General features: G+C 42.4%; 1 protein-coding gene across 2 annotated transcripts in view; it reads right to left on the bottom strand.

Moving 5' to 3' along the window:
• Positions 1-23635, bottom strand: part of fndc1 (fibronectin type III domain containing 1) — a 316339-nt gene that overhangs the window by 96039 nt on the left and 196665 nt on the right. For both annotated transcript variants that reach the window (XM_068044773.1, XM_068044774.1), the window contains one exon: positions 6153-6383. In XM_068044773.1, coding sequence (XP_067900874.1) covers positions 6153-6383 — 231 coding nt within the window. The remainder of the gene's footprint in view (positions 1-6152; positions 6384-23635) is intronic.

Raw genomic sequence — 23635 nt, 5'->3', positions numbered from 1 at the left:
ATTGAATGGTAGAACTGGGTCAAGGGACAAAATGGCATCCTCTTGTTCCTATGTTTCATTAAATAACAGAGAGGGATGATAAGGGTCATGCAGTTGGTGTGCATATGGATTTGTAACAAAACATTTGGCAAAGTACCACATAATAGGCTAATCAGTTGAATTAAAGCCCATGGGGTTAAAGAAACAGTGGCAACATAGACACAAAATTGACTAAGGGGCAGAAAGCAGAGAGTAGAGGTGAATAGTTGTTTTCACACTGGAGGGATGCACACAGTGGTGTTCCCCAACTGTCAGTACAAGGTCATTACTATTTTTGATGCATATTAATGTCCTGGACTTGGGTATACAGGGCATAATTTCAAACTTTGCAAATGGCAGGAAACTCGGACATGTAGCAAATAGTGAGGAGGATAGTAAAGGGCTTCAGGAAGACATTAAACTGATAAGATAAGCAGAATAACAAATGCAATTTAACACAGTAAAGTGTGAAATGATACATTTTGGTTGGAAGAATGAGGAGAGGCAATATAAAATAAATGATACAATTTTAAAGGGGCTGCAGAAACTCAAAGGCCTGAGGGCGTATGTAAAAAAGTCTTTGAAGCTGGCAGGACAAGTTGAGAAGGCTGTTGAAAAATTATATGGGATCCTTGGCTTTATTGGGCGGCACAGTGGCGCAGTGGTTAGCACCGCAGCCTCACAGCTCCAGGGACCCGGGTTCGATTCCGGGTACTGCCTGTGTGGAGTTTGCAAGTTCTCCCTGTGTCTGCGTGGGTTTCCTCCGGGTGCTCCGGTTTCCTCCCACAAGCCAAAAGACTTGCAGGTTGATAGGTAAATTGGCCATTATAAATTGTCACTAGTATAGGTAGGTGGTAGGGAAATATAGGGACAGGTGGGGATGTTTGGTAGGAATATGGGATTAGTGTAGGATTAGTATAAATGTGTGGTTGATGTTCGGCACAGACTCGGTGGGCCGAAGGGCCTGTTTCAGTGCTGTATCTCTAATCTAATCTAAAAAATTCATAGAGGAAGAGACTACAAAAGCAAGGAAGTTCAGCTAAACCTTTATAAAACACTGGTCAGGCTTTAGCTGGAGTACTGTATTCAATTTTGGGCACTATGCATTTGAAAGGATGTCCAGGTCTTAGAGAGGGTGCAGAAGAGATTTACTAGAATAGCACTAGGGATGAGAAACTTCACTTATCTGGAGAGAATGGAGAAGCTGGGGGTTGTTCTCCTTAGAGCGGGGAAGGCAGAGAAGATTTGGTAGAGGTGTTGAAAATTATAAAGGGTTCTGAAAGAGTAGATAGAGAAACTGTTTCCAGTGACAGAAAGCTCAGTAACCAGAGGACACAGATTGAAGGTGATTGGAATTGTTGTGATTGGAATGTGTTGCCTGAAAGGATAGTGGAAGCAGATTCAATAGTAACTTTTCAAAGGTAATTAGATAAATGCAGGAAGGGAAAAAATTTACAGGGTTATGGGGCAGAGCCAGGATGTGCCAACTAATTGAATAGCTCTTTTAAAGAGCTGGCATAGGCCCGATTGGCCAGTTGGCCTCCTTCTGCGCTCTATTATTCTATGGTAATGGGTCCAAATAGTGACTGCCCTCTTCCCGAGTGCAATTTCCTGGAAAGGAAGCAAGGGGTAGAAAATAGCAGATCTGGATATGACCTAAAGTGTGCCCCACAATCCTGTCACCACACCATCCCACTCAGGATCATGCTGCAGCTCCAATCCCAGCACTCCCTGGCAGAATTCTACTTTTGTGTTGTTTTAAAGTTTTTTGAAGGTTTAGAAACTAGGATAATATTTTTAATGCTGGTGAAATAATGGAGTGAGAACCATATGTATAATATATATTGATTAATAGTGCTTCAAATAAAGTTATCTAAGCCAACAAAAAGTACATTGTCATTAAAAATAATTTTATGCAGTCTATAGTTTAAAAAATTAAAGTCACATTATCTGTTTTGCAAACTTATTCACAATAAGTTTCACACTATATCATCTAACCAATAAAAAAAAATTCCGTTTTGGGAATAGCGTTAAGCAGACAATTTCAGAAAAGAATTCCAAAAATAAACTTTGAAAAATCAAATTATATATTTTAACACTCTAATCCAAGATACCGGATGCTGCAGCTTAAATATTTAACTATGCTGAAACAAAATAGAATATTTGAAATATTTAAAAAATAATTAGAATTCGAGATAAGGAAATGAATCAAAATATTGATTGACTGATCAGCAAAATTCCACATTCCATGAACCAGCCAATGAGATTTGCATTACTCCATTAATTTGCGCATTGCTTCTCTCCCTGTTGCTGGGATACAGCAGATTATTGTGGAAGTCTATTTATGTATTATATGCTAGCCTTGTGGTTATGGTACCAGACAACCCAGAGGTTAAGTGTCCAAATCTCACCATGATCCATTTCAAAACAAAATTCAATAAATCTACTAATCTACGAGCCGATGCCAGAAATGACGAAGAATGTTGACAGGTTGTTGTAAAAACCCATTTATCTCCAGGCCCGAGCCCAAAACTTCTCTTTCCTCTTTTCTCTCCCCTGTTCCCTTCTTTTTTCCTCCTAGACTCCTCTCACTTCTTGTCATGCCTCCTTTCATTTCTCTGCTCTTGGGTAACTCTGCCCTCCCAAATCACTACCCCAACCCTTCTGCACTCCTCAACCTTCTTACTGCCATACTGTTGTCCCAGGCAAGCCTACAACTTTCCTCTGTGCCTCTCTCTGCATCCTCCAAAGGGCCCATCGAGGCATTCACTGCTGCCTGCTTACAAACAACAACCCTAATATCACAACCTACTCTCTTACTGACCTCCCTAGCCAGTACACATGCTGGGGGCTACTCTTGCCAATCTCCTTCCTGTCCCACTCACACCTCTCAGCGCTGATCCCATGGATTCGGCCAACGGATCGGCCATTACTGCTGCTCTCCAAATCTCACTCCAGAACGCCCATTTACTTCTGAAAAAGGCTATTGCAATCCAGGAGCTTATTATAGATAATTACATCAAGATCATGGCCTTGATGGTAACCAGGCTGATGACACCTGCCTCCTTAATGAAGCATCCTCCACCTGGCTATACCTTCCACCCCTTTCCCCACCAAATCTGTTGCAGTGGCAATGTGAATCCTTATTACCAAATCACACCTTGGTCTGTCCCCCACTCCGCTGTCAGCTTTCCCTCCTTTGAGCATCACACTTGTTCCAACCCTCTTGTCTCTCAGTTAAAGTCCTGGTTTGCGACCGAGCACCCAAATATCAACCAATTATCCCACCGAGACATCTTCACTGCTTTCCTCCCAGTCTCTGCACTGAGTGACTCACATCCTCAATGATTTCAACTGTCATCTCAACTCATCATGTTCTCTCTCCTTTGAATTCACTGCCCTCCAGTCCTCCCTTAATCTCTCTCGCTATATAAACTCGACAACCCATATTCACGGCCACCCCTCGACCTTGCTATCTCACATAGTCTCGCTATTCCAATTATGTCAATCACAGATCAGGCCATCTCTGATTACCTCCTTACATCCCTTTCCACCCACATTGCCCTTCCCCCTCCCAATCCCATTTTCTTCTGTGTCCATCCTTAGAAAAAATTCCCCTGCAAGTCACTCACAACAGCACTTTCAAATTCCCAACTGTGTAGCCTTTGGCCCTCCATTCACCATGACATTTCTGCAGCTCGATTACATCCTCACCTCCACCTTTGATGCTCTTGCCCCCATAAAAACCATTACTTTCTCTCACCCCGAGTCATTCCCCCATTATGGCCCTAATCAACACACCCTTAAGTCCAAGGGATGCAGACTTGAGTGTCTATGGTTTAACCAATGATTTATCACTTGATCTGGTTGGACCATATAAAGCACTACAAGAACCTTCTCTCCTCTGCCAAAACTGCTCAATATTCCAGGATCACCCTGGAAGGCAAAGATAACCCCCGGCTTCTCTTCTCCATGACAAACCATCTTCTTAAGCCCCTCTCCCCTATCTCCTAACCCACACTTCCAACAAGGGTGAGGAGCTCATTGACTTCTTTGTCACTGAGATTGAGACCATCTTTTAGATACTGCTGATGCTTCCCATCCTCCCCCTAGCCCACTGGGCTACACTTCCCTTTAAGGTTCCCTCCTACCTTAGCCCTGAACTTGAATTGTTCTCTAGTTTTTCTCCTCCTTCCTTCCCTCATGCCCTCTCCTAGTTCACCTTTCCAGGTGATGCACCTCCTGCTCCACCGACCCTATTCCACCAAACTGGTGACCAGTCAACTTCCCTTCCTGATTCCAATGTTAGCTAAAACTACTAACGGTTCCCTCTCCCGAGGTACCGTCCCCTCCCCTTCCAATCATCTATCACCACCCCTCTCCACAAAAAAACCATGCTTGACACTGTCCTTGCGAACTACCAACCCATCTTCAACCTCCCTTACTGATCTAAAGTCATTGCCTGTGTTCTTGTCTCCCAAATCCATGTCCATCTTTCTCACAACTTCAGTTTGAATCACATCATTCAGGTTTCTGTCCCAGTCAGGGTACTTTAATGGCTTTGATCAAAGTCACAAATGACATCCTATGTGATTGTGACCTAAGTAAATTATGTCTCCTAATCCTTCTCAACCTATCTGCAGCCTTTGACACATACCATCTTCCTCCAACACCTCTCCTCTGTTATTAAGCTGGGTGGAACTGCTATTCTTAGCTATCGAGTTGTAGACAGAGAATCACTTGCAATGATTTCTCTTCCCGCTCCCGCACTGTTACCTCTGGTGCTCACCAAGGATCTATCCTTGGCTCACTTCTAGTTCTCATCGACATGCTGCTCCTCAGCGACATCATCCAAAAACAGTGTCAGTTTCCACATGTCCACTGACATCCAAGCTCTACGTCATTATCACATCTCATGACATAAAGAACAAAGAACAGTACAGCACAGGAACAGGCCATTCGGCCCTCCAAGCCTGCGCCGATCTTGATGCCTGCCTAAACTAAAACCTTCTGCACTTCCGGGGTCCGTATCCCTCTATTCCCATCCTATTCATGTATTTAATGACATCTCCATTATCTCTAAACTGTCAGACAGCTACTGGATGAGAAATTTCCTTGAACTAAACACTGGAAAAACCGAAGTCATCGTCTTTGGTCCCCATCACAAACTGCGCTCCATAGCCACTGACTCCATTCCTTTCTCCCTGGCACCTGGCTGAGGCTGAGCTGGACTGGTCACAACCTTGGTGTTGTATTTGGCATGGAGACAAGCTTCTGACCATTTATCCCCTTCATCACCAAGACGGCCTACTTCCACCTCCATAACATTGGCCAACTCCACTCCTGCCTCAGCTCATCTGCTGCTGAAACCCTCATCCATGCCTGTGTTACCTCTCGACTTGACTATTCTAACACACTCCTGACTGGTCTCCTGCATTCTACCCTCTGTAAACTTGGTCAACCAACACGCTGCTGCCCATATCCTAACTCGCACCAAATCCCGGTCATCCATCACCCCTGTACTTGCTCACCTGCCTCGGCTCCGGGTCCAGTTACATCTCACTTTTAAAATTCATTCCTTCAAACCTTTCAAATCCCTCCATGGCCTTACCACTCCCCATCTTTATAGCCTCCTCCAGCTCTACAAGCCTTCAAAATTTCTGTGCTCTTCCAACTCTGGACTCTTATGCATTCCTGATTTTAATCACTTCACCATTGGCATTCAGTTCATGGGTCCTAAGGTTTGAAATTCCCTCCCTAAACCTGTCCACCTCTCTACCTCTCTCGCTTCCTTTGATATGTTCCATAAAATCTTTTTGTTCAAGTTTTTGGTCACCTGTCCTAATATTTCATGTGGTTCTGCGAGAAATGTTTGGCTGGTAATTGCTCCTGTGAAGCACCTTTGGACATTTCACTACATGAAAGGTGCTTGATAAATGCAAGTTGTTGTTATAATGTCCCTCAGGAAAGGGAGACTGCTATCTCTACATGGCCCAGCTTACATGTGGCTCCATTCCTATACTACTTGGCTGACTTTTAATGCCTCAGAGAAATTTGGGATGGGAAATAAATATAGCCTTGCACATCTCAGGAGCAAATATAAAACAGATTAATGTGGAATTATTAATCTCTACCTGTTACAAATTCATTCTTTAGAGGCTTTGCCCAGTCAAGGATAATGAAGGAATGGCAGCCTTCGACAGCCACAATGGTGATGTTGAGTGGAGCTCGCTCGGGGGGTAGAGTTTTGTCCTTCAGGTCTTTTGGAATTATTTCCACCAGTGAATCCACTTGAAAGTGCTCCAGTGCTTCTGTCAATGAACAAGGTGCTGCTGGATCTTTGCTGATGTAATTCACATGAGCAGCTGCAATGGGTCAAAGTATTAAGTAAAAATCATTCAAACAAACTTCAGTTTTCAATAAAAAAAGACATAAATATATAGAACATAGGCCATTTAAAGATTTATATTTTCACTAAACAGTATTTAGGACTAACACCCTTATAATAATTTTCATTGTTCATTTTTGATGGGTTTCTAGTCTCCGGATGAAGAAGAACTGCATTTCTGTGAGTATTTACAAGGAAGGTAGTGAGTCTCAGTAATTGAGGATAACTGTACCCAAAATGGACAAACAAGTGCTGTTGCTTTGACCATTTGATATACTGTACCTTGTAGATGCTGTAATAGGTGGCACAAGAGGGAATTCAGAATCATTGTTTTGTAGAGAAAATACAAGGAGCTCTTCTTTTATTCAATACGGTCACGATAATAATGATTTATCTATATCTTTTCCTTTTCAAATGCAAGTAGATCAGGGATAAAATTCTTGCTTTTCATTCAAAAATAGGTTAACTGTCTTTTATAGGTGGGACGAGGAATGATCCTCTGCTGAGAAAGTTCGAGGAGTTAGGGTCCAAGTTAAAAAGCAGAACTGCAAAGGTAATACCATCTATATTGTTATCTGAGCCATATGCCAACTGGCAAAGGGATAAATAGATTAGATGGTTAAATGGATGACTGAAAGAATGGTGTGGGAAGCAGGGGTTTCACTTAATGGGCCAATGGCACTAATACTGGGGAACGAGGGAGTTGTTCCCATTGGCATGGACTCTACTTAAACTGGGCTGGGACCAGTGTTCTGGCAAATCAACTAACTAGGGCAGTAGACAGGGCTTTAAACTAATAAAGAGGCAGGGATGGGAGGATTCAGGAAAGGGAAAACTCCAACGCTTCAAGGGAGAAGTCAAGGCTGTAAAGCAGAGCATCATTTTGGGTAAAAATAAATGGAATGGGTCATGAAGGGACAAAGATAAAAGTGACTATGGTGACATCAGAGAAAATTAGAAAAAAGTCAGATCTAAAGGCACTATACCTGAATGCATGCAGCATTCACAAAAAATTAGATGAATGAATCGCACAGATAGAAATTAATAAGTTTGATCTAATAGCTATTACAGAGATATGGTTGCAAAGTGATCAAGGTTGGGAACTAAATATTCCAGGATACTTGACTTTTAGAAGAGAGAGGCAAAATGGAAAAGGAGGTGGAGTAGCCCTGATAATAGAGGATGGGATAAAGACAGTAGAGAGAAAGGATCTTAGCTCAGCAAATCAAGTAGTAGAATCAATTTGGGTGGAGCTAAGAAACAACATGGGGTAGAAAACATTGGTGGGTGTTGTTTATAGTCCCCTAACAGCTGTTGTAGTGCAGGGCAAGGGCAGAGTATAAATTAGGAGATTAGAAGGGCATGTCATAAGGGTGATGCAACAATCATGGGGGACTTTAATCTTCACATAGACTAGTCAAACCAAATTTGCAGCATTTGTGTGGAGGATGAGTTCATGGAATGTATACAAGATAGTTTTCTAGATCAGTATGTTGAGGAACCAATTAGGGAACAGGCTATTTTGGATTGAGTATTATGAAATGAGAAAGGGTTAATTAATAACCTTGTAGTAAAGGAACCTCCAGGGAAGAGTAACTATAATGGTAGAATTTTATACGGAGTTTGAAACCGATTTAGTTAAGTACAAAACTAAGGTCTTAAATCCAATTACATAGGCATGAGGGGTGAGTTGGCTAAGATACATTGGGAAACTGCATTAAAAGATATTCCAATTCTCATTGGATACAAGTGTGGTGCCGGAGGATTGGAGGTCTGCTAATGTTGTACCTTTGTTTAACAAGGGCGTATGGGATAGACCGAATAATTACAGGCCAGTCAGTCTAACCTTGGTAGTGGGCAAATTATTGGAATCAATTCCGAGAGACAAGATAAACTGTCCCTTAGAAAAGTACAGATTAATCAAGGATAGTCAGCATGAATTTGTTAAGGGAAGATCATGCCTGACGAACTTGATTTGAATTTTTTGAGGAAGTAACCAGAACAATAGATGAAGGTAGTGCAGTTAACGTGGTCTACATGGATTTTAGCAAGGCTTTTGACAAGGTCCCACATGGCAATCTGGTTAAAAAAAATAAAAACCCTTGGGATCCAGGGGAATGTAGCAAGCTGGCTATAAAATTGGCTCAGTGGCAGAAAACAAAGGGTAATGAAGAAGGGTCACTGACCTGAAACGTTAACTCTGCTTCTCTCTCCACAGATGCTGCCAGACCTGCTGAGTTTTTCCAGCATTTCTTGTTTTTATTTCAGATTTCCAGCATCTGCAGTATTTTGCTTCTATTTTAGGTAATTGTGGAAGGGTGTTTTTGCGACTGGAGGGCTGTTTCCAGTGGGGTTCTGCAGGACTCAGTATGAGGTCCCCTGCTTTTTGTAGTATAAACTAACAATTTGGACATAAATGTAGGGGGAATGATCAAGAAGTCTGCAGATGACACCAAGATTGGTCGTATGGTTGATAGTGAGGAGGACTGGTCAGGTGGGCAAAAAAGTGGCAAATGTAATTTAATCCAGAGAATTGTGAGGTGATGCATTTGGGGAGGTCAAACAAGGCAAAGGAACACACAATAAATGGGAGGATACTGAGAGGCATCGAGGAACCTTGGAGTGAATGTTCACAGATTCCTGAAGGTAGCAGGACAGGCTGATAAGGTGGTTAAGAAGGGATATGGAATCCTTTCCTTTATTAGCCGAGGCAGAGAATATAAGAGCAGGGAGGTTATGCTGGAACTATGGGCTGAATTTTGTTGAGCTCCTGACATTGGGCTGTGGTGGGGGATGGAGGAAGAACACAGCGGCAGCAGCCCACCACGGAGCCCAAAGCTGGGATTGCCAGGCCTGATCATACCAGCAGCAGCAAGGCTCCGTGGTGGCACCCCTGCCACTTGGCAACAGGACCCGACTTTAAATTTTTAAATAAACCTCATGAGTACATTTACATACAATTCCCCACGATCTTACTGGCTGTGCAGGATCTTCCATGCAATAGGTGGCACTCACATGCCTTCACTTTTTCATCCAGGAAAAGCTGGTGCCACCAAGGTGGGGAAGGGGGTGAATTTAGGATTTTTAGTGTAGTGGGGGAGGACCTCTCCACTTTGTACAGTTGGGGCGGGGGGGAGTCAACTCACCAATTTAAGTGTTTGGGGGAGTGGGGGAGAAGGGTCAAGAATTTATCTACAGTGTAGTTGTGCGGGGGGGGGGGGGGAGTGCGGGGGAGGGGAAGAGTTTTGGGATGCTGCAGTTTTTGTGGCAGGTCTGGCAGCCCTTTAAAAATGGCGCCAGCACCCGCACAGAAGCAGCTGACGCCGTTCATGGCGTTGCTGAGGCCGCCCCCACCACGTGATTGGAAGAGGTGGCCTACCGTGCACATTTAAATGAGCCGCCGTGCACTGGATCGTGGCAGTGCTCCGCCCTTGCGTGCGGCCTGCCATTTCTTATCGCCCGCCGCCGCTCCTGGTGGCGGAGAAAGAAAATTCAGCCCTATATAAAACATTTGTTAGGCCCACAAATTGAGTACTGGGTACAGTTCTGGTCACCTCATTACAGAAAGGATGTAATTGCACTAGAAAGGGTACAGAGGAGAATTATGAGTATGTTGCCAGGACTGGAAAATTGCAGCTATGTGGAAAGATTGGATGGGCTAGGGCTGTTTTCCTTGGAACAGAGGAGGCTGATGGGAGGTTTGATTGAGATGTACAAATTGTGAGGCGTTTGGATTGAATGGATGGGAAGGGCCTATTTACCTTGGCAGAGAGCTCAGTGACTAAGGGGGGCACAGATTTAAAGTGATTTGTAGAACAATTATTCGTGAGATAAGGACATTTTTTTTTCACCCTGAGGGTGGTGGGGGTCTGGAACTCACTGCCTGAAAAAGAGTGGCAGAGGCAGAAAACCTCCTGTCATTTAAAAGGTGCCTGGATGTGCACCTGAAGTGCCGTAATCTGTAGGGCTACAGACAAAATACTGAAAAGTGGGATTAGGCCGGGTGGCTCTTTTTTTTAAACCAGTCGTGCAGACACAATGAGCCACGTAGCTTCTTTCTGTGCCTTAGATTTTCTATGATTCTATGAGACGATAGACAAGAAATGGCTAGCATTTAAAGAATTAATGCATAATTTGCAACAAATGTACATTACTTTAAGGCACAGGAAAAGTGGTCCAACCATGACTAACACAAGGAGTTAAAGGTAATATTAGATCAAAGGAAGAGGCTTATAATTTTACCAAAGAATGTAGTAAACCTGAGGATTAGGAAGATTTTAGAATTGAGCAAAGGGGGACCAAGAAATTAAGGAAAGAGATAAGAGACTGAGAGTAGATTAGAAAGAGACATAAAACAGATTGTAATCGCTAGGTATGTAAATAGGAAGAGATTAGTGAAAGTAAGCATGGGTCCATTAGAGGCAGAGACAGGGGAAATTATAATGGGGAACAAGGAAATGACAGAGATATTAAACAAATACTTTGTATCTGACTTCAAGATAGAAGATACAAAAAACATTCCAGAAGTAATGGGGAACCAAGGGTCTAGCGAGAATGAGGAACTTAAAAAAGTCAGTTTAAGAAATAGTACTAGAGAAATTAATGGGACTAAGTGGTGACAAATCCCTAGACCTGATGACCTGCATCTCAGGGTTTTAAAAGATACCGGGTGTCTTCCAGAATTCCTTAGATTCTGGGAGAGTTCCCAAGGGTTGCAAGATAACAGACATAAACCAGCTATTTAAGAAAGGAGGAAGAGAGAAAAATGGGAACTATAGGCCAGTTAGCTTTACATCAGTAGTAGGCAAAATGCTAGAATCTATTAGGGATGTGGTAACTGGGCACTACGAAAATCATAATACAATTAAGCAGAGTCAACATAGATTTATGAAAGGGAAATAGTGTTTGAGAAGCCTGATTTTGAGTTTTTTGAGGATGTAACTAATAAGATGGATAAGGGGAAAACTAGTGGATGTAGTGTATTTGGAATTGCAAATAGTATTCGACAGGTGTCACACAAGAGGCTGTTACACAAAATTAGAATTCATGGGATTGGGAGTAATATGTTAGCATGGATTGAGGATTGGTTAATGATCAGAAAACAGGGAGTAGAAATAAACAGGACATTTCTGGGTTTACAGGCTGTAACTAGCAAGGTGCCGCAAGGATCAGTACTTGGGCTCAGCTATTTACAATGTGTATTAATAAATTAGACGAGGGGACGGAGTGTAGCATATCCAATTTTGCTAATGATACAAATTTAGGTGGGAAAGTAAGTGGTGAGGAGGATGCAAAGTGGCTGCAGAGGGATACAGACGGGTTGAGTGAGTGGGCAAGAACATGGCAGATGGAATACAATGTGGCGAAATGTGAAGTTATCCACTTTGATCGGAAAAGTAAAAAAAAACAGAATTTTTTGAATGATGAGAGACGTGAATCACAGAAAGTTAACACGCAGGTACAGCAAGTAATTGGGAAGGGACATGGTAAGTTAGTTTTTGTTACAAAGGAATTAGAGTAAAGAAGTATTACTACAATTATACAGGGAATTGGTGAGGCCACGCCTGGAGTACTGTGCACAGTTTTGATCTCCTTAGCTTAGAAAGGGCACACTTGCCTTTGAGGGAGTGCAACAAAGGTTCTCGAGACTGGTTCCTGGGATGAAGGCAGATGTTGAGAAAATGTTTCCCCTGGCTGGAGAATCTAGAACACTGGGCCACGGTCGCAGAATAAGGGGTTGGCCATTTAGGACTGAAATGCGAGAAATTTCTTCACTCAAAGGGCTGTATAATCTTTGGAATTCTCTATCCAGAGAGCTGTGGATGCTCAGTCATTGAAACATAGAGTTATACGCACAGAAATAGACCCTTCGGCCCATCGTGTCCGTGCTGGCCATCAAGCACCTATCTATTCTAATCCCATTTTCCAGTACTTAGCCTGTAACCGAGTATATTGAGAACATTCAAGACAGAGGTCAATAGGTTTTTGTGTTCTAAGAGAATTAAGGAATATGGGGATAGCGCATTGCATTAAGGTAGAAGATCAGCCATGACCTTAAATGCTGGAGCTGCCTCGAAGGACCAAATGGCCCACTCCAGCTTCTATATCTTATGTTTTTATAGACTTTCCAGGAATATATTATTTTCTATAAGGAAATTTATGAGGGGTAGAGTTCAACAATAATTCTGGCTTTCTCTCCATCACCAGAAGTGATGTACAAACCCTTGTTTACACTGTACCTGTGGCAAAATTATGGTGTTAGAGCAAAAGCAGCTCCAAAGAAATTCCGGGACTATTGCAATAGATAAGCTATTCACAAGAATCATTACTCAATTTATTGCCAATTTAAAACTCGTATTTTTGGGTGTTTTCAGGTTCTTTTTTAGTGTTGAAGATTGGGGGTGGGGAGGGGTAGATATTTGAGCCCAAAAGCCAGTAAAATTCAGAGAAATTGAGTAAAAATCAAGAAAACAAAATCCAGGTTCAGAAAGCTGTTTACAGTAAGTACGAGATAACTTCAATGGAATAAGGAATATTGCATTTAAAACATTCATGTCCCATTTATCACAAAGAACTCCTAAAGAAATACCCCTTTAGAACACAAGATCCATGAAAATCTAAAGCAAAGCTCTAATGATGTGAAAAATTGATCTATTATAGATGAGGAAAGTCTCTAAGATGCAATCATTTAGTTACTTGGCAAACCATTGACTTATTAGATCCCACCAGGTGTTGTGTTTCAAAGAAAGAAAGAACTTATTTATAAAGCACTTTTCATAACCTCAGGGCATTTTAATATGCTTTAAAACCAATGAAGTACCTTGTGAAGTGTAGTCACTGCTGTAATGTTAGGAAATGTGGAAGCCAATGTGTGCACAGCAATTTCCCACTAACAGCAGAGAAAAATGACCGATCAGTTTTAATGCTGTTGGTTGAGGGATAAATATCCGCCAGGACTCTTCTGCTCTCCTTTGAAAAGTGTGCTGCGGTCATTTATATTCAACTGAGTAAATTGATACCAGCTAATTAGATGGAATTGGATTATGTGGGAATCTCCCGAATGGAAGAATAATATGCTGGGCACTGCTGCCAGCCATCCTGGGAAAAATCTGAAGTCTGTACTTTGCATTTACAGTTTACACCTGTGGATTGTGCCTGTGTATGTTCTCCTGCTTGCAGGTGCTCTCCTGCTTCTTGGAGCTTTTTGCATGGTAACTTGGCACAAAACCACAAGAAAAGATACTCGACTACAGGGGACTCAACTTTTATAAGGTAAATATAGTAATATTTGCAAATTTTGGGCAAGTGACATGTGATCAAATGTCACATAATCAAACCTCCAGGAATATCTCCAACTAGAGTTGGAAACCCTAATAGATGGGCATAAAAGATTAAGGAAACTCTGGTACTGTGTAAGTTCTTCTGTAAAACACTCTGCCCACATTTGCTCAATCTTTAATACCAGCTACTTGTTTTATGTCCCAATTATGCATGTCTCTAGCTGCAACTATACAGGAAATTTCACACCAATATTTTGGGATTCAAGTCCCACTCTAGGGCTTGGAGTACAAAAATCAAGCAGTATTGTGGGAGTGCTGCACTGTCAGAAGTACCGTCTTTTGGATGAGACAGTAAACTGAGGCCCCATCTGCTTGCTGGGGTGGATGTAAAAGATCCCATGTCACTTGTTTGAAGAAGAGCAGGAGAGTTATCCCCGATGTCCTCGCCAATATTAATCCATCAATCAACATCACAAAAACAGACTCTCTCATCACTATCACACTGCTGTTTGTGAGAGTTTGTTGTGCGCATATTGACTGCCACATTTCCTGCATTACAACAGTGACGACACTTCAAAAGTACTTCATTGGCTGTAAAGCACTTTAAGACAAACAGTAGTTGTGAAAGGCACTATATAAATGCAAGTCTTTCTTTATTATTGATGGCATACTCAAAATATGCTAAAATGCATTGAGTCCATCAGTAATTTAATGTGTACATAAACCTCCACACGAAAATACTTCTATTATTAAATTTCCATCGGTCAGCTCAGCAGAGATGAATGAACTCACTCACTTATCAGTTCTGAACTGGCCTGGCTGCTTCAGCCCTTTTCTGTGACAAGCTATTCTTGACATTATCTATGCAGTGCTCCCTTTGTTTTCCTCAGCTTCTTGTTCCATGTATCTCTGTACGCCAGACCATGAAAGTTGTTTTAGCTGTTTCTATTCTTGAACCATGCCCAAACCATCACAGTTGTCTTTTTTAAAACTTGTTGTTTGATTAGTGTTGTTTCTTGACTAAACAACGTATTAATTATATCATTCTTTGATTCTTCGCATTCTAGATACTTCTAGTATTCCTCTCAAACAACTTACTTCTGCTGTTAATATATGTTGCTTATTAACTTTTTTTGTGACCCAACACTCATATCCATATAATAATATGGGGATAACCTTCACTTCATAAACAGCTATTTCCATTTTTATAAAAATATCTTTGGCCTTCCATCTCCTGCTTAAATTTCTAAAAGCGGCACAAGCAAATCCATTTCTTCTTTTGATGTCTTCTTTATAATTCCCATTCAGACATTAACCTATCAAGGTATACAAAGTTTTCCAACTTTCAACTGGCATCCCCATCAACTGTAATGTGTACATCTTCTTGATGCTTCCCAAACCTTTACATTTTTCTTTATCTTAAACTGGGGACTAAATGCTCTACTTTCCTCATACCCCCACCAGTTCATCTTCAGCTGCTTCATCAATGACATAAATTCAGAGTGGGGATGTTTGCTGATGATTGCAGTGTGCGCTTCCATTTACAACTCGTCAGGTAATGACGCAAACCTTTCCCACATGAAGCAAGATGTGGAAAACATTCAGGCTTGAGCTGATAAATGTGAAGTAATATTTATGCCACACAAATGCTAGGTAATAACCATCACCAACAAGAGATCTATTCATCTCTCTCCGACATTCAATGGCATTACCATTGCTGAATTCCCCCACCATCAACATCCTGGGCGTTAACAGTGACCAGAAGCTTAACTGGACCAGCTATATAAATACCATGGCTACAAGAACAGATCAGAGGCTGTGTATTCCATGGAGTGCAACCCACCTCCTGACTTCGCAAAACCTGTCCACCATCTGTAAGGCACAAGTCAAGAGTGTGATGGAATACTCTCCACTTGCCTGGATGAGTGCAACTCTAACAACATTCAAGAAGGTCAACACTATTCAAGACAAAGCAGCCGGATTGATTGACACCCCATCTTTCCACCACTTGCAGCACAGTGGCAGCAGTGTGTACAATCTACAAGATACACTGCAGAAACTCATCAAGGCTCTTTAGACATCACCTTGCAAACCCGAAACCTCTACCACCTAGAAGGACAAGGGCAGCAGCCGCATGGGAACACCACTACCTGCAAATTCCCCTCCAAGCCACACACCATCCTGACTTGGAACTACATCGCCACTCCTTCATTGTCGCTGGGTTAAAATCCTGGAAGTCCCCACCTAACAGCAGTGTGGGTGTACCTACTCCACATGTAGCGGTTCAAGAAGATGGCACACCACCACCTGCTCAAGCACAATTAGGGATAGGCAATAAATTCTGACCTTGTCAGTGATCCCACAAATGAATAAAAAATTTAGTCTCTGAAAATCTGTTCTAGATGCTGTTCTAAAGTCAATATTCACAGCAAAATTAAGATTGTTCAAAATCTTGTCACATAAGGAGACTCCTACAATACCATTCAGCGCAAAATCCATTATTTTTTCAATAACACCTTTAATAAATCAGATGACAATGTGTATTACTTTGTCTCACCGCAAGTGTTGATCTAAACCATTCCGTCAGTTTCCTATCCACTCCAACAGTGCTCAGGGACTTGTTACAGTTAATTTCGATTAGTCTGACAATATTCTTAGGAATACCATATAATACACTGTCAAAGACCTGCTTAAAATCTGTGGAGTTGTTGCAACAATGGTTGTCGCATCCTATAAACTTCTCTGAAATCTGTCTCATCATAAACGGTTAATCTACTGTACTTTGTCCTGGTCTAAAACTAGCTTCTTTTCCATCCACTACCACTTCCAAGTATCTCTTCATTCTCCTCCACTGTTTTTGAGTAAATACTTCTGCTTGGTATACTCAGTAAACTGATACCTCCAATTGATGCATTTTCCCATTTCCTTCTTTGAAGATTGGTACAATCACTTTTCCACAGACATTGTTGGATCTGATTCTGCGAAATGAGGTGGGTCAAGTGGATCAAGTGTCAGTCGGGGAACATTTAGGGGGTAGGGGATCATGGTATCGTAAGGTTTAGGTTGGCTATAGAAAAGTACAGGGAGCAATCCAAAGTAAAAATATTTAATTGGGGAAAGACCAATTTCAGCGGAGAACAGATCTGGCCCAGGTAAATTGGAATCAAAGGTTGGAAGGAAAACTGTAATGGAACAATGGGTTGCCGTTAAAGAGGATATGGTCCAGGTACAGTTGAGGTACATTCCCATGACGGGGAAAGGTACAGCAAACAAAGTCAGATTTCCCTGGATGATGGAAGAAATAGAGAGTAAGATGAAGCAGAAAAAGAGTGTGTATGACAGATGTCAGGTTGATAATACAAGTGAGAACCAGGCTGAATATAGAAAGTTCAGAAAGGAAGTGAAAAAAGAAATGAGAGAAGTAAAGAGAGAGTATAAGAGACTGACAGCTAACATAAAAGGGGATCCAAAAGGCTTCTATAGGCATATAAACAGTAAAAAGGTAGTAAGAGAATAGGTGGTGCTGATGAGGGACCAAAAAGGGGATTTACACAAGGAGACAGAGGGAATGGCTGAGGTACTAAATGAATACTTTGCATCTGGCTTTACCAAGAAAGAAGATGCTATGGTTGATGAGGATGCTGCATTAACATCTCACACTGAAGAGTGTCTGCAGAATCTTATCAACAGGATTGCGGCTGCCTGCAATGAATTTGGCCTAACCATCAGCCTCAAGAAAACGAACGTCATGGGACAGGATGTCAAAAATGCTCCATCCATCAATATCGGCGACCATGCTCTGGAAGTGGTTCAAGAGTTCACCTACCTAGGCTCAACTATCACCAGTAACCTGTCTCTCGATGCAGAAATCAACAAGTGCATGGGAAAGGCTTCCACTGCTATGTCCAGACTGGCCAAGAGAGTGTGGGAAAATGGCGCACTGACACGGAACACTAAAGTCCGCGTGCATCAAGCCTGTGTCCTCAGTACCTTGCTCTATGGCAGCGAGGCCTGGACAACGTATGTCAGCCAAGAGCGGCGTCTCAATTCATTCCACCTTCGCTGCCTCCGGAGAATCCTTGGCATCAGGTGGCAGGACCGTATCTCCAACACAGAAGTCCTCGAGGTGGCCAACATCCCCAGCATATACACCTTACTGAGTCAGTGGCGCTTGAGATGGCTTGGCCATGTGAGCCGCATGGAAGATGGCAGGATCCCCAAGGACACATTGTACAGCGAGCTCGCCACTGGTATGAGACCCACCAGCCGTCCATGTCTTCGCTTTAAAGACATCTGCCAACGCAACATGAAGTCCTGTCACATTGATCACAAGTCGTGGGAGTCAGTTGTCAGCGATCGCCAGAGCTGGCGGGCAGCCATAAAGGCGGGGCTAAAGTGTGGCGAGTCGAAGAGACTTAGCAGTTGACAGGAAAAAAGACAGAAGCGCAAGGGGAGAGCCAACTACGAAACAGCCCTGACAACCAATTTTATCTGCAGCACCTGTGGAAGAGTCTGTCACTCTAGTATTGGTCTTTCCAGCCACTCCAGGCGCTGCTCCACAAACCACTGACCACCTCCATGCGCTTACCCATTGTCTCCCGAGACAAGGAGGCCAAAGAAGAAGGGACAGATGGACTTCCAAAAGACATTTGATAAAGTGCCACATAACAGGGTGGTCAGCAAAGTCAAAGCTCGTGATTTGGGCAAAATAGTTTTTTTGTTTTTTTTTGTAACAAACCTCTGCAGAGTGAATTTCTGTATTTTTTCCAGTGTGCGTGTGAGCGTAGTTAGTGAATTTTTAAAAAGGGAACTTTCATATTTTAATCGGTGTGTTAATGCTTTGCTTCGTTACTGGTTAAAACTTGTTTTATAATAAACGGATAATGTTGTTGTTTGTTAAAGAAACCTGGTTGGTGTATTTTATTTTGGGATGACAAAAAAGAGTATCTGATGGCTGTATCGGTAACCGGGTAAACATTTAAATAGATGTTGTGACCTGTGGAGAAGTGGAACTAGAAAAGACAATGCACTCCTCCCACCTCGGTCATAACAACCTCCTCATGGGCCCTCACTTCTTTCCTAAAGTGTGGTAACCAGACGTAATACTCCAGTTGGAGTATTAAAGGTTCGGCATATCTTCTCTGCTTTTGTACTCTTATCACTCTATTTATGAAGCTCAAGATCTCATACGCTTTGCTAACCACTCTCTCAATATGACCTGCCACCTTCAAAGATCGACGCACATGAACCTGCAGGTCTTTCTCTCCCTGCACACTCTTCAGAACTGCGCCAGTAATTCTATATACCCTCACCCTATCTCTTCTGCCAAAATATGTCACCTTACACTTGACTGTATTAAATTCCATCCGGTACTTGCCTGCCCATTCTGATAGCCTAACTATGGCCTGCTGCAGGCAGTTCATATCATCCTCACTGTTTGCCACTCCTCTAAGTTTGCTATCATTGGCGAATTTTGAAATTCTACTATACATTTCAATATCCAAGTCATTTATATATAGCAAAAAAAGCAGTCCACGCACTGATCCTTGGGGAACACCACTGTCCACCATGCTCCAGTCTGTAAAAGTCATTTGCTGTTTTCTACCCTAGAGCCAATTTATTTTAAATCCAATTGGACACTGATCCTTCTATTTCATGAGCCTCAATATTGTTAACCAGCCTTTTATGTGGTCCCTTATCAAACACTTTCTTAAAATCCATATAGACACCATCCACCACATTTGCTTCATCAACCTTCTCTGCTACTTCATTAAAAAATTCAATTCGTCGAGCATGATATGCCTTGTACAAATCTGTGCTGGCTATCCTTAACTAACTCAAACCTCTCCAAGTGACTGTTAATTTTTTTCCTTAATTGTTGTTTCTAAAACCCTACCCACCACTAATATTAAACAAAATTGGCCTGTAGAGAGAGTAGGGCCCATAAAAGACCAAAAAGGTAACCTATGCGTAGGAGCGGAAGATATCGGTATGGTTCTTAATGAATATTTTGCGTCTGTCTTCACAAAAGAGGGGTATGATGCAGATATTGTAGTTAAGGAGGAAGAGTGTGAAGTATTGGATGTGATAAACATCGGGAGAGAGGAAGTATTAATGTGATTAGCATCCTTGAAAGTTGATAACTCACCAGGGCCAGATGAAATGTATCCTAAGCATTAAAAGAAGCAAGAGAGGAAATAGCATTGGGTCTGACCATTATTTTCCAGTCCTCACTAGATATAGATGTGGTGTCGGAGGATTGCAGAATTGTTAATGTTGTACCTCTGTTTAAAAAGGCAGCAAAGGATACACCAAATAATTACAGGTCAGTAGTGGGCAAATTATTGGAATCTATTCTGAGAGACAGGATAAGCTGTCACTTAGAAAGGCACAGGTTAATCAAGGATAGTCAGCATGGATTTGTTAAGGGAAGATCTTATTTGACCAACTTAATTGAATTTTCTGAAGGAGTAACAAGAAAGATAGATGAGGGTAGTGCAGTTGATGTGGTCTACATGGATTTTAGCAAGGCTTTTGACAAGGTCCCACATGGCAGACTGGTTAAAAAAATAGAAACCCATGGGATCCAGGGAAATGCAGCAAGGTAGATACAAAATTGGCTCAGTGGCAGGAAACAAAGGGTAATTGTCAATGGCTGTTTCCAGTGGCGTTCTGCAGGGCTCAGTACTGGGTCCCCTGCTTTTTGTGGTGTATACTAATGATTTGGTCATAAATGTAGGGGCATGATCAAGAAGTTTGCAGACAACACAAAGATTGGCCGTGTGTAGATAGCGAGGAGGATACTGTAGGCTGCAGGAAGATAGTGATGGTCTGGTTAGATGGGCAGAAAAGTGGCAAATGAAATTCAACCCAAAGAAGTTTGAGTTGATGCATTTGGGGAGGTCAAACAAGGCAAAGGAATACACGATTAATGGGAAAATACTGAGAGGTGCTGAGGAAGTGAGGGACCTTGGAGTAAATGTCCACAGATCCCTGAAGGTAGCAGGAAAGGTTGATAAGGTGGTTAAGAAGGCATATGGAATCCTTTCCTTTATTAGTCGAGGTATAGAACACAAGAGCAGGGAGGATATGTTGGAACTGTATAACTCATTGGTCAGGTCACAACTTAAATACTGTGCGCAGTTCTGGTCACCTCATCACAGAAAGGATGTAACTGCACTTGAGAGGGTACAGAGGAGATTTACGAGGTTGTTGCCAGGACTGGAACAATGCAGCTATGAGGAAAGATTGGATAGGCTGGGGTGGTCCTCCTTGGAACAGAGAAGGCTAAGGGGAGGTATGATTGAAATGTACAAAATTTTGAGGAGGCTGGATAGAGTGGAGGTGAAAGGCCTATTCACCTTAGCAAGAGAGGTCAGTGACTAGGGGGCATAGATTTAAAATGATTGGTAGAAAAATTAGAGGGGAGATGAGGAAAAACATTTTCACCTAGACGGTGGTGATGGTCTGGAACTCACTGCCTGAAAGGGTAGTTGAGGCAGAGACCCTCAGTTCATTCAAAAGGAGTCTGGATATGCACTTCAAGTGCCATAAGCTGCAGAGCCACGGACCAAATGCTGGAAGGTGGGATTAGAATAGGTGGAATATTTTTCGGCCGGCACAGACATGATGGGCCAAGTGGTCTCTTTCTGTGCCTTAAACATTCTATGATTCTAGTTGCCTTTCTTTATTAAGGGCGTCATATTTGCCATTCTCCAATACTCTGTCACCTCCCCCTATCTAGTGAAGATTGGAAGATTATGGCAAGCTCTTCCACCATCTTCACCCCACTTCCTTTCACAACCTGGGATGCAAACCATCTGGACCAGGTGACTTAACTACCCTAAGCATAACTGGCCTTTCCAGCACCCCTTCCTTCTCAATTATTACCCTATCCATTGCCTCTACTCTCTCCATTTCTACCAATATTTTGTCAGATTCCTCTTCCTTAGTAAACACCGATACAAAGTACTCATTAAATATTCTAGCCTTTCCCTGTGCCTCTTTATCCCTAATAGGCCCCACTCAACCTCTTACTACCTGCTTACTATTTATGCTGGTAGATCTTTAGGTTCCCTTTTATGTTGACTGTCATTCTATTCTTATAGTCTCTCTGCCAATCTTATTTTCCTCTTCATTTCCCCTCTCAACTTATTGTATTTGGCCTGGATCTCACTTGAAGAATTCACCTGGCATGCATTGTACACCTTCCTTTTCTGTTTCAACATAATCTCTATCGCCTTCAGCATCCAAGGAGCCCTGTTTTTGGTTCCCCTACCTTTCACCCTTGATGGAATGTACCTAGTCTGTACCTGAAGCATCTCTTCCTTAAAGATAAGCAATTGTTCAGTTACAGTTTTTTCTGTCAGTCTTTGGTTCCATTTTATCCTGGCTAGATCCCTTCTCATTGCATTGAAATTATCCCTCTTCTAATCTAGCTGTTTTATCTTGTATTGTTCCTCACATTTCTGCATTATGAGTCTAAATTTTATGGTACGATGATCACTATGATCCAAGTGCTCCCTGACAAACATTTGGTCCACCTCATTTCCCAGCACCAGATCCAGCAATGCTTCCTTTCTCGTTGGGCTGAGAACATACTGATCAAGGATGTTCCCCTTAACACAATCCACAAATTCCTCCCCCTCCTTATCTATTACTCTAAGATAATTCCAATTGATATTTGGGTAACAATAGAACATCACCACCTGCAAGTTCCCATCCAAGTCACACACCATCCTGACTTGGAACTATCCCTTCCTAACAGCACTGTGGGTGTACCTACCTCAGATGGACTGCAGCGGTTCAAGAAGGCAGATCACCACCACCTACTCAAGGGCAATTAGGGATGGGCAATAAATGCTGGCCCAGCCAGCAATGCCCACATCCCATAAATGAATAAAAAAAAATTAAAGTCCCCTAATATCACCACTCTATAGTTCTTGCACATCTCTGTCATTCCCTGCAGATTTGCTCCTCTATCTCTCTCTAACTATTTGGAGGCCTTTAGAATACCCCCAGTATTGTGATCATACCCTTTTTGCTTCTCAACTCTTACCAAATGGATACCGTCTTTGTCTCTCTTTCCAACACTACAATGTCTTCCCTAATCAGTAGTGCCACCCACCTCCCTTTTTTCCTTCTCTATCTTTTCAGAAACCTTTATACTCTTGTATATTAAGCACCCAGTCCTCGCCATTTTAAACCACATTTCTGTTATTGCCATATCATATTCCCATACTGCTATTTGTACTTGTAGTTCACCAGCCTTATTTGCCACATTTTGTGTATTTACATACATGCATTGTAATCCTGTCTTTGCATTCCTTGTAGCAGTTTTCAGTCTGCTCCTATCTAATGTGAAACTACTACTTTCTCTAGTACTGTCCAACACTCTCATTATGCACCTTATTCCTCTTGTCTACTTCCATATGCTGGTGCCCATCCTCTTGCCAATTTACTTCAAACCCTCCCCAACTACACTAGTGAACCTCCCTGCAAGGACGTTGGTCCCAGTCCTGTTGAGGTGCAACCCGTCCCTTTTGAATAGGTGCCTTCTGCCCCAGAACTGGTCCCAATGCCCCAAGAAATTTAAGCCTTCCCTCCTGCACCATGCTTTAAGCCATGGAAATATATCACCGTTTCTTCACTGTTGCTGGATCAAAATCCTGGAACTCCCTTCCTAACAGCACTGTGGAAGTACCCACACCAGATGGACTGCAGCAGTTCAAGAAGGTGGTTCACCACCACCTGCCCAAGGGCACTTTGGGATGAACAACCAATGCTGGCCTTGCCAGCGACGCCCACATCCCATGAAATGAATAAAAAAAGCCAGCCAGCCCGGACTGCTGCTACCCAGGCAGAGGTGGTGCAATTTGGAGCTGGGCCCTCAGAGCCCAGAACGTCTCGAGGATGTCCTTCAAAACCATCTGCAATCTCCCTCAGTGAA

Source organism: Heterodontus francisci, chromosome 13, assembly GCF_036365525.1.
Source record: "Heterodontus francisci isolate sHetFra1 chromosome 13, sHetFra1.hap1, whole genome shotgun sequence".
Classification (NCBI taxonomy): domain Eukaryota; kingdom Metazoa; phylum Chordata; class Chondrichthyes; order Heterodontiformes; family Heterodontidae; genus Heterodontus; species Heterodontus francisci.
Note: the sequence above shows the minus strand (reverse complement) of the source record. Positions and strands in the feature narration are given on the sequence as shown.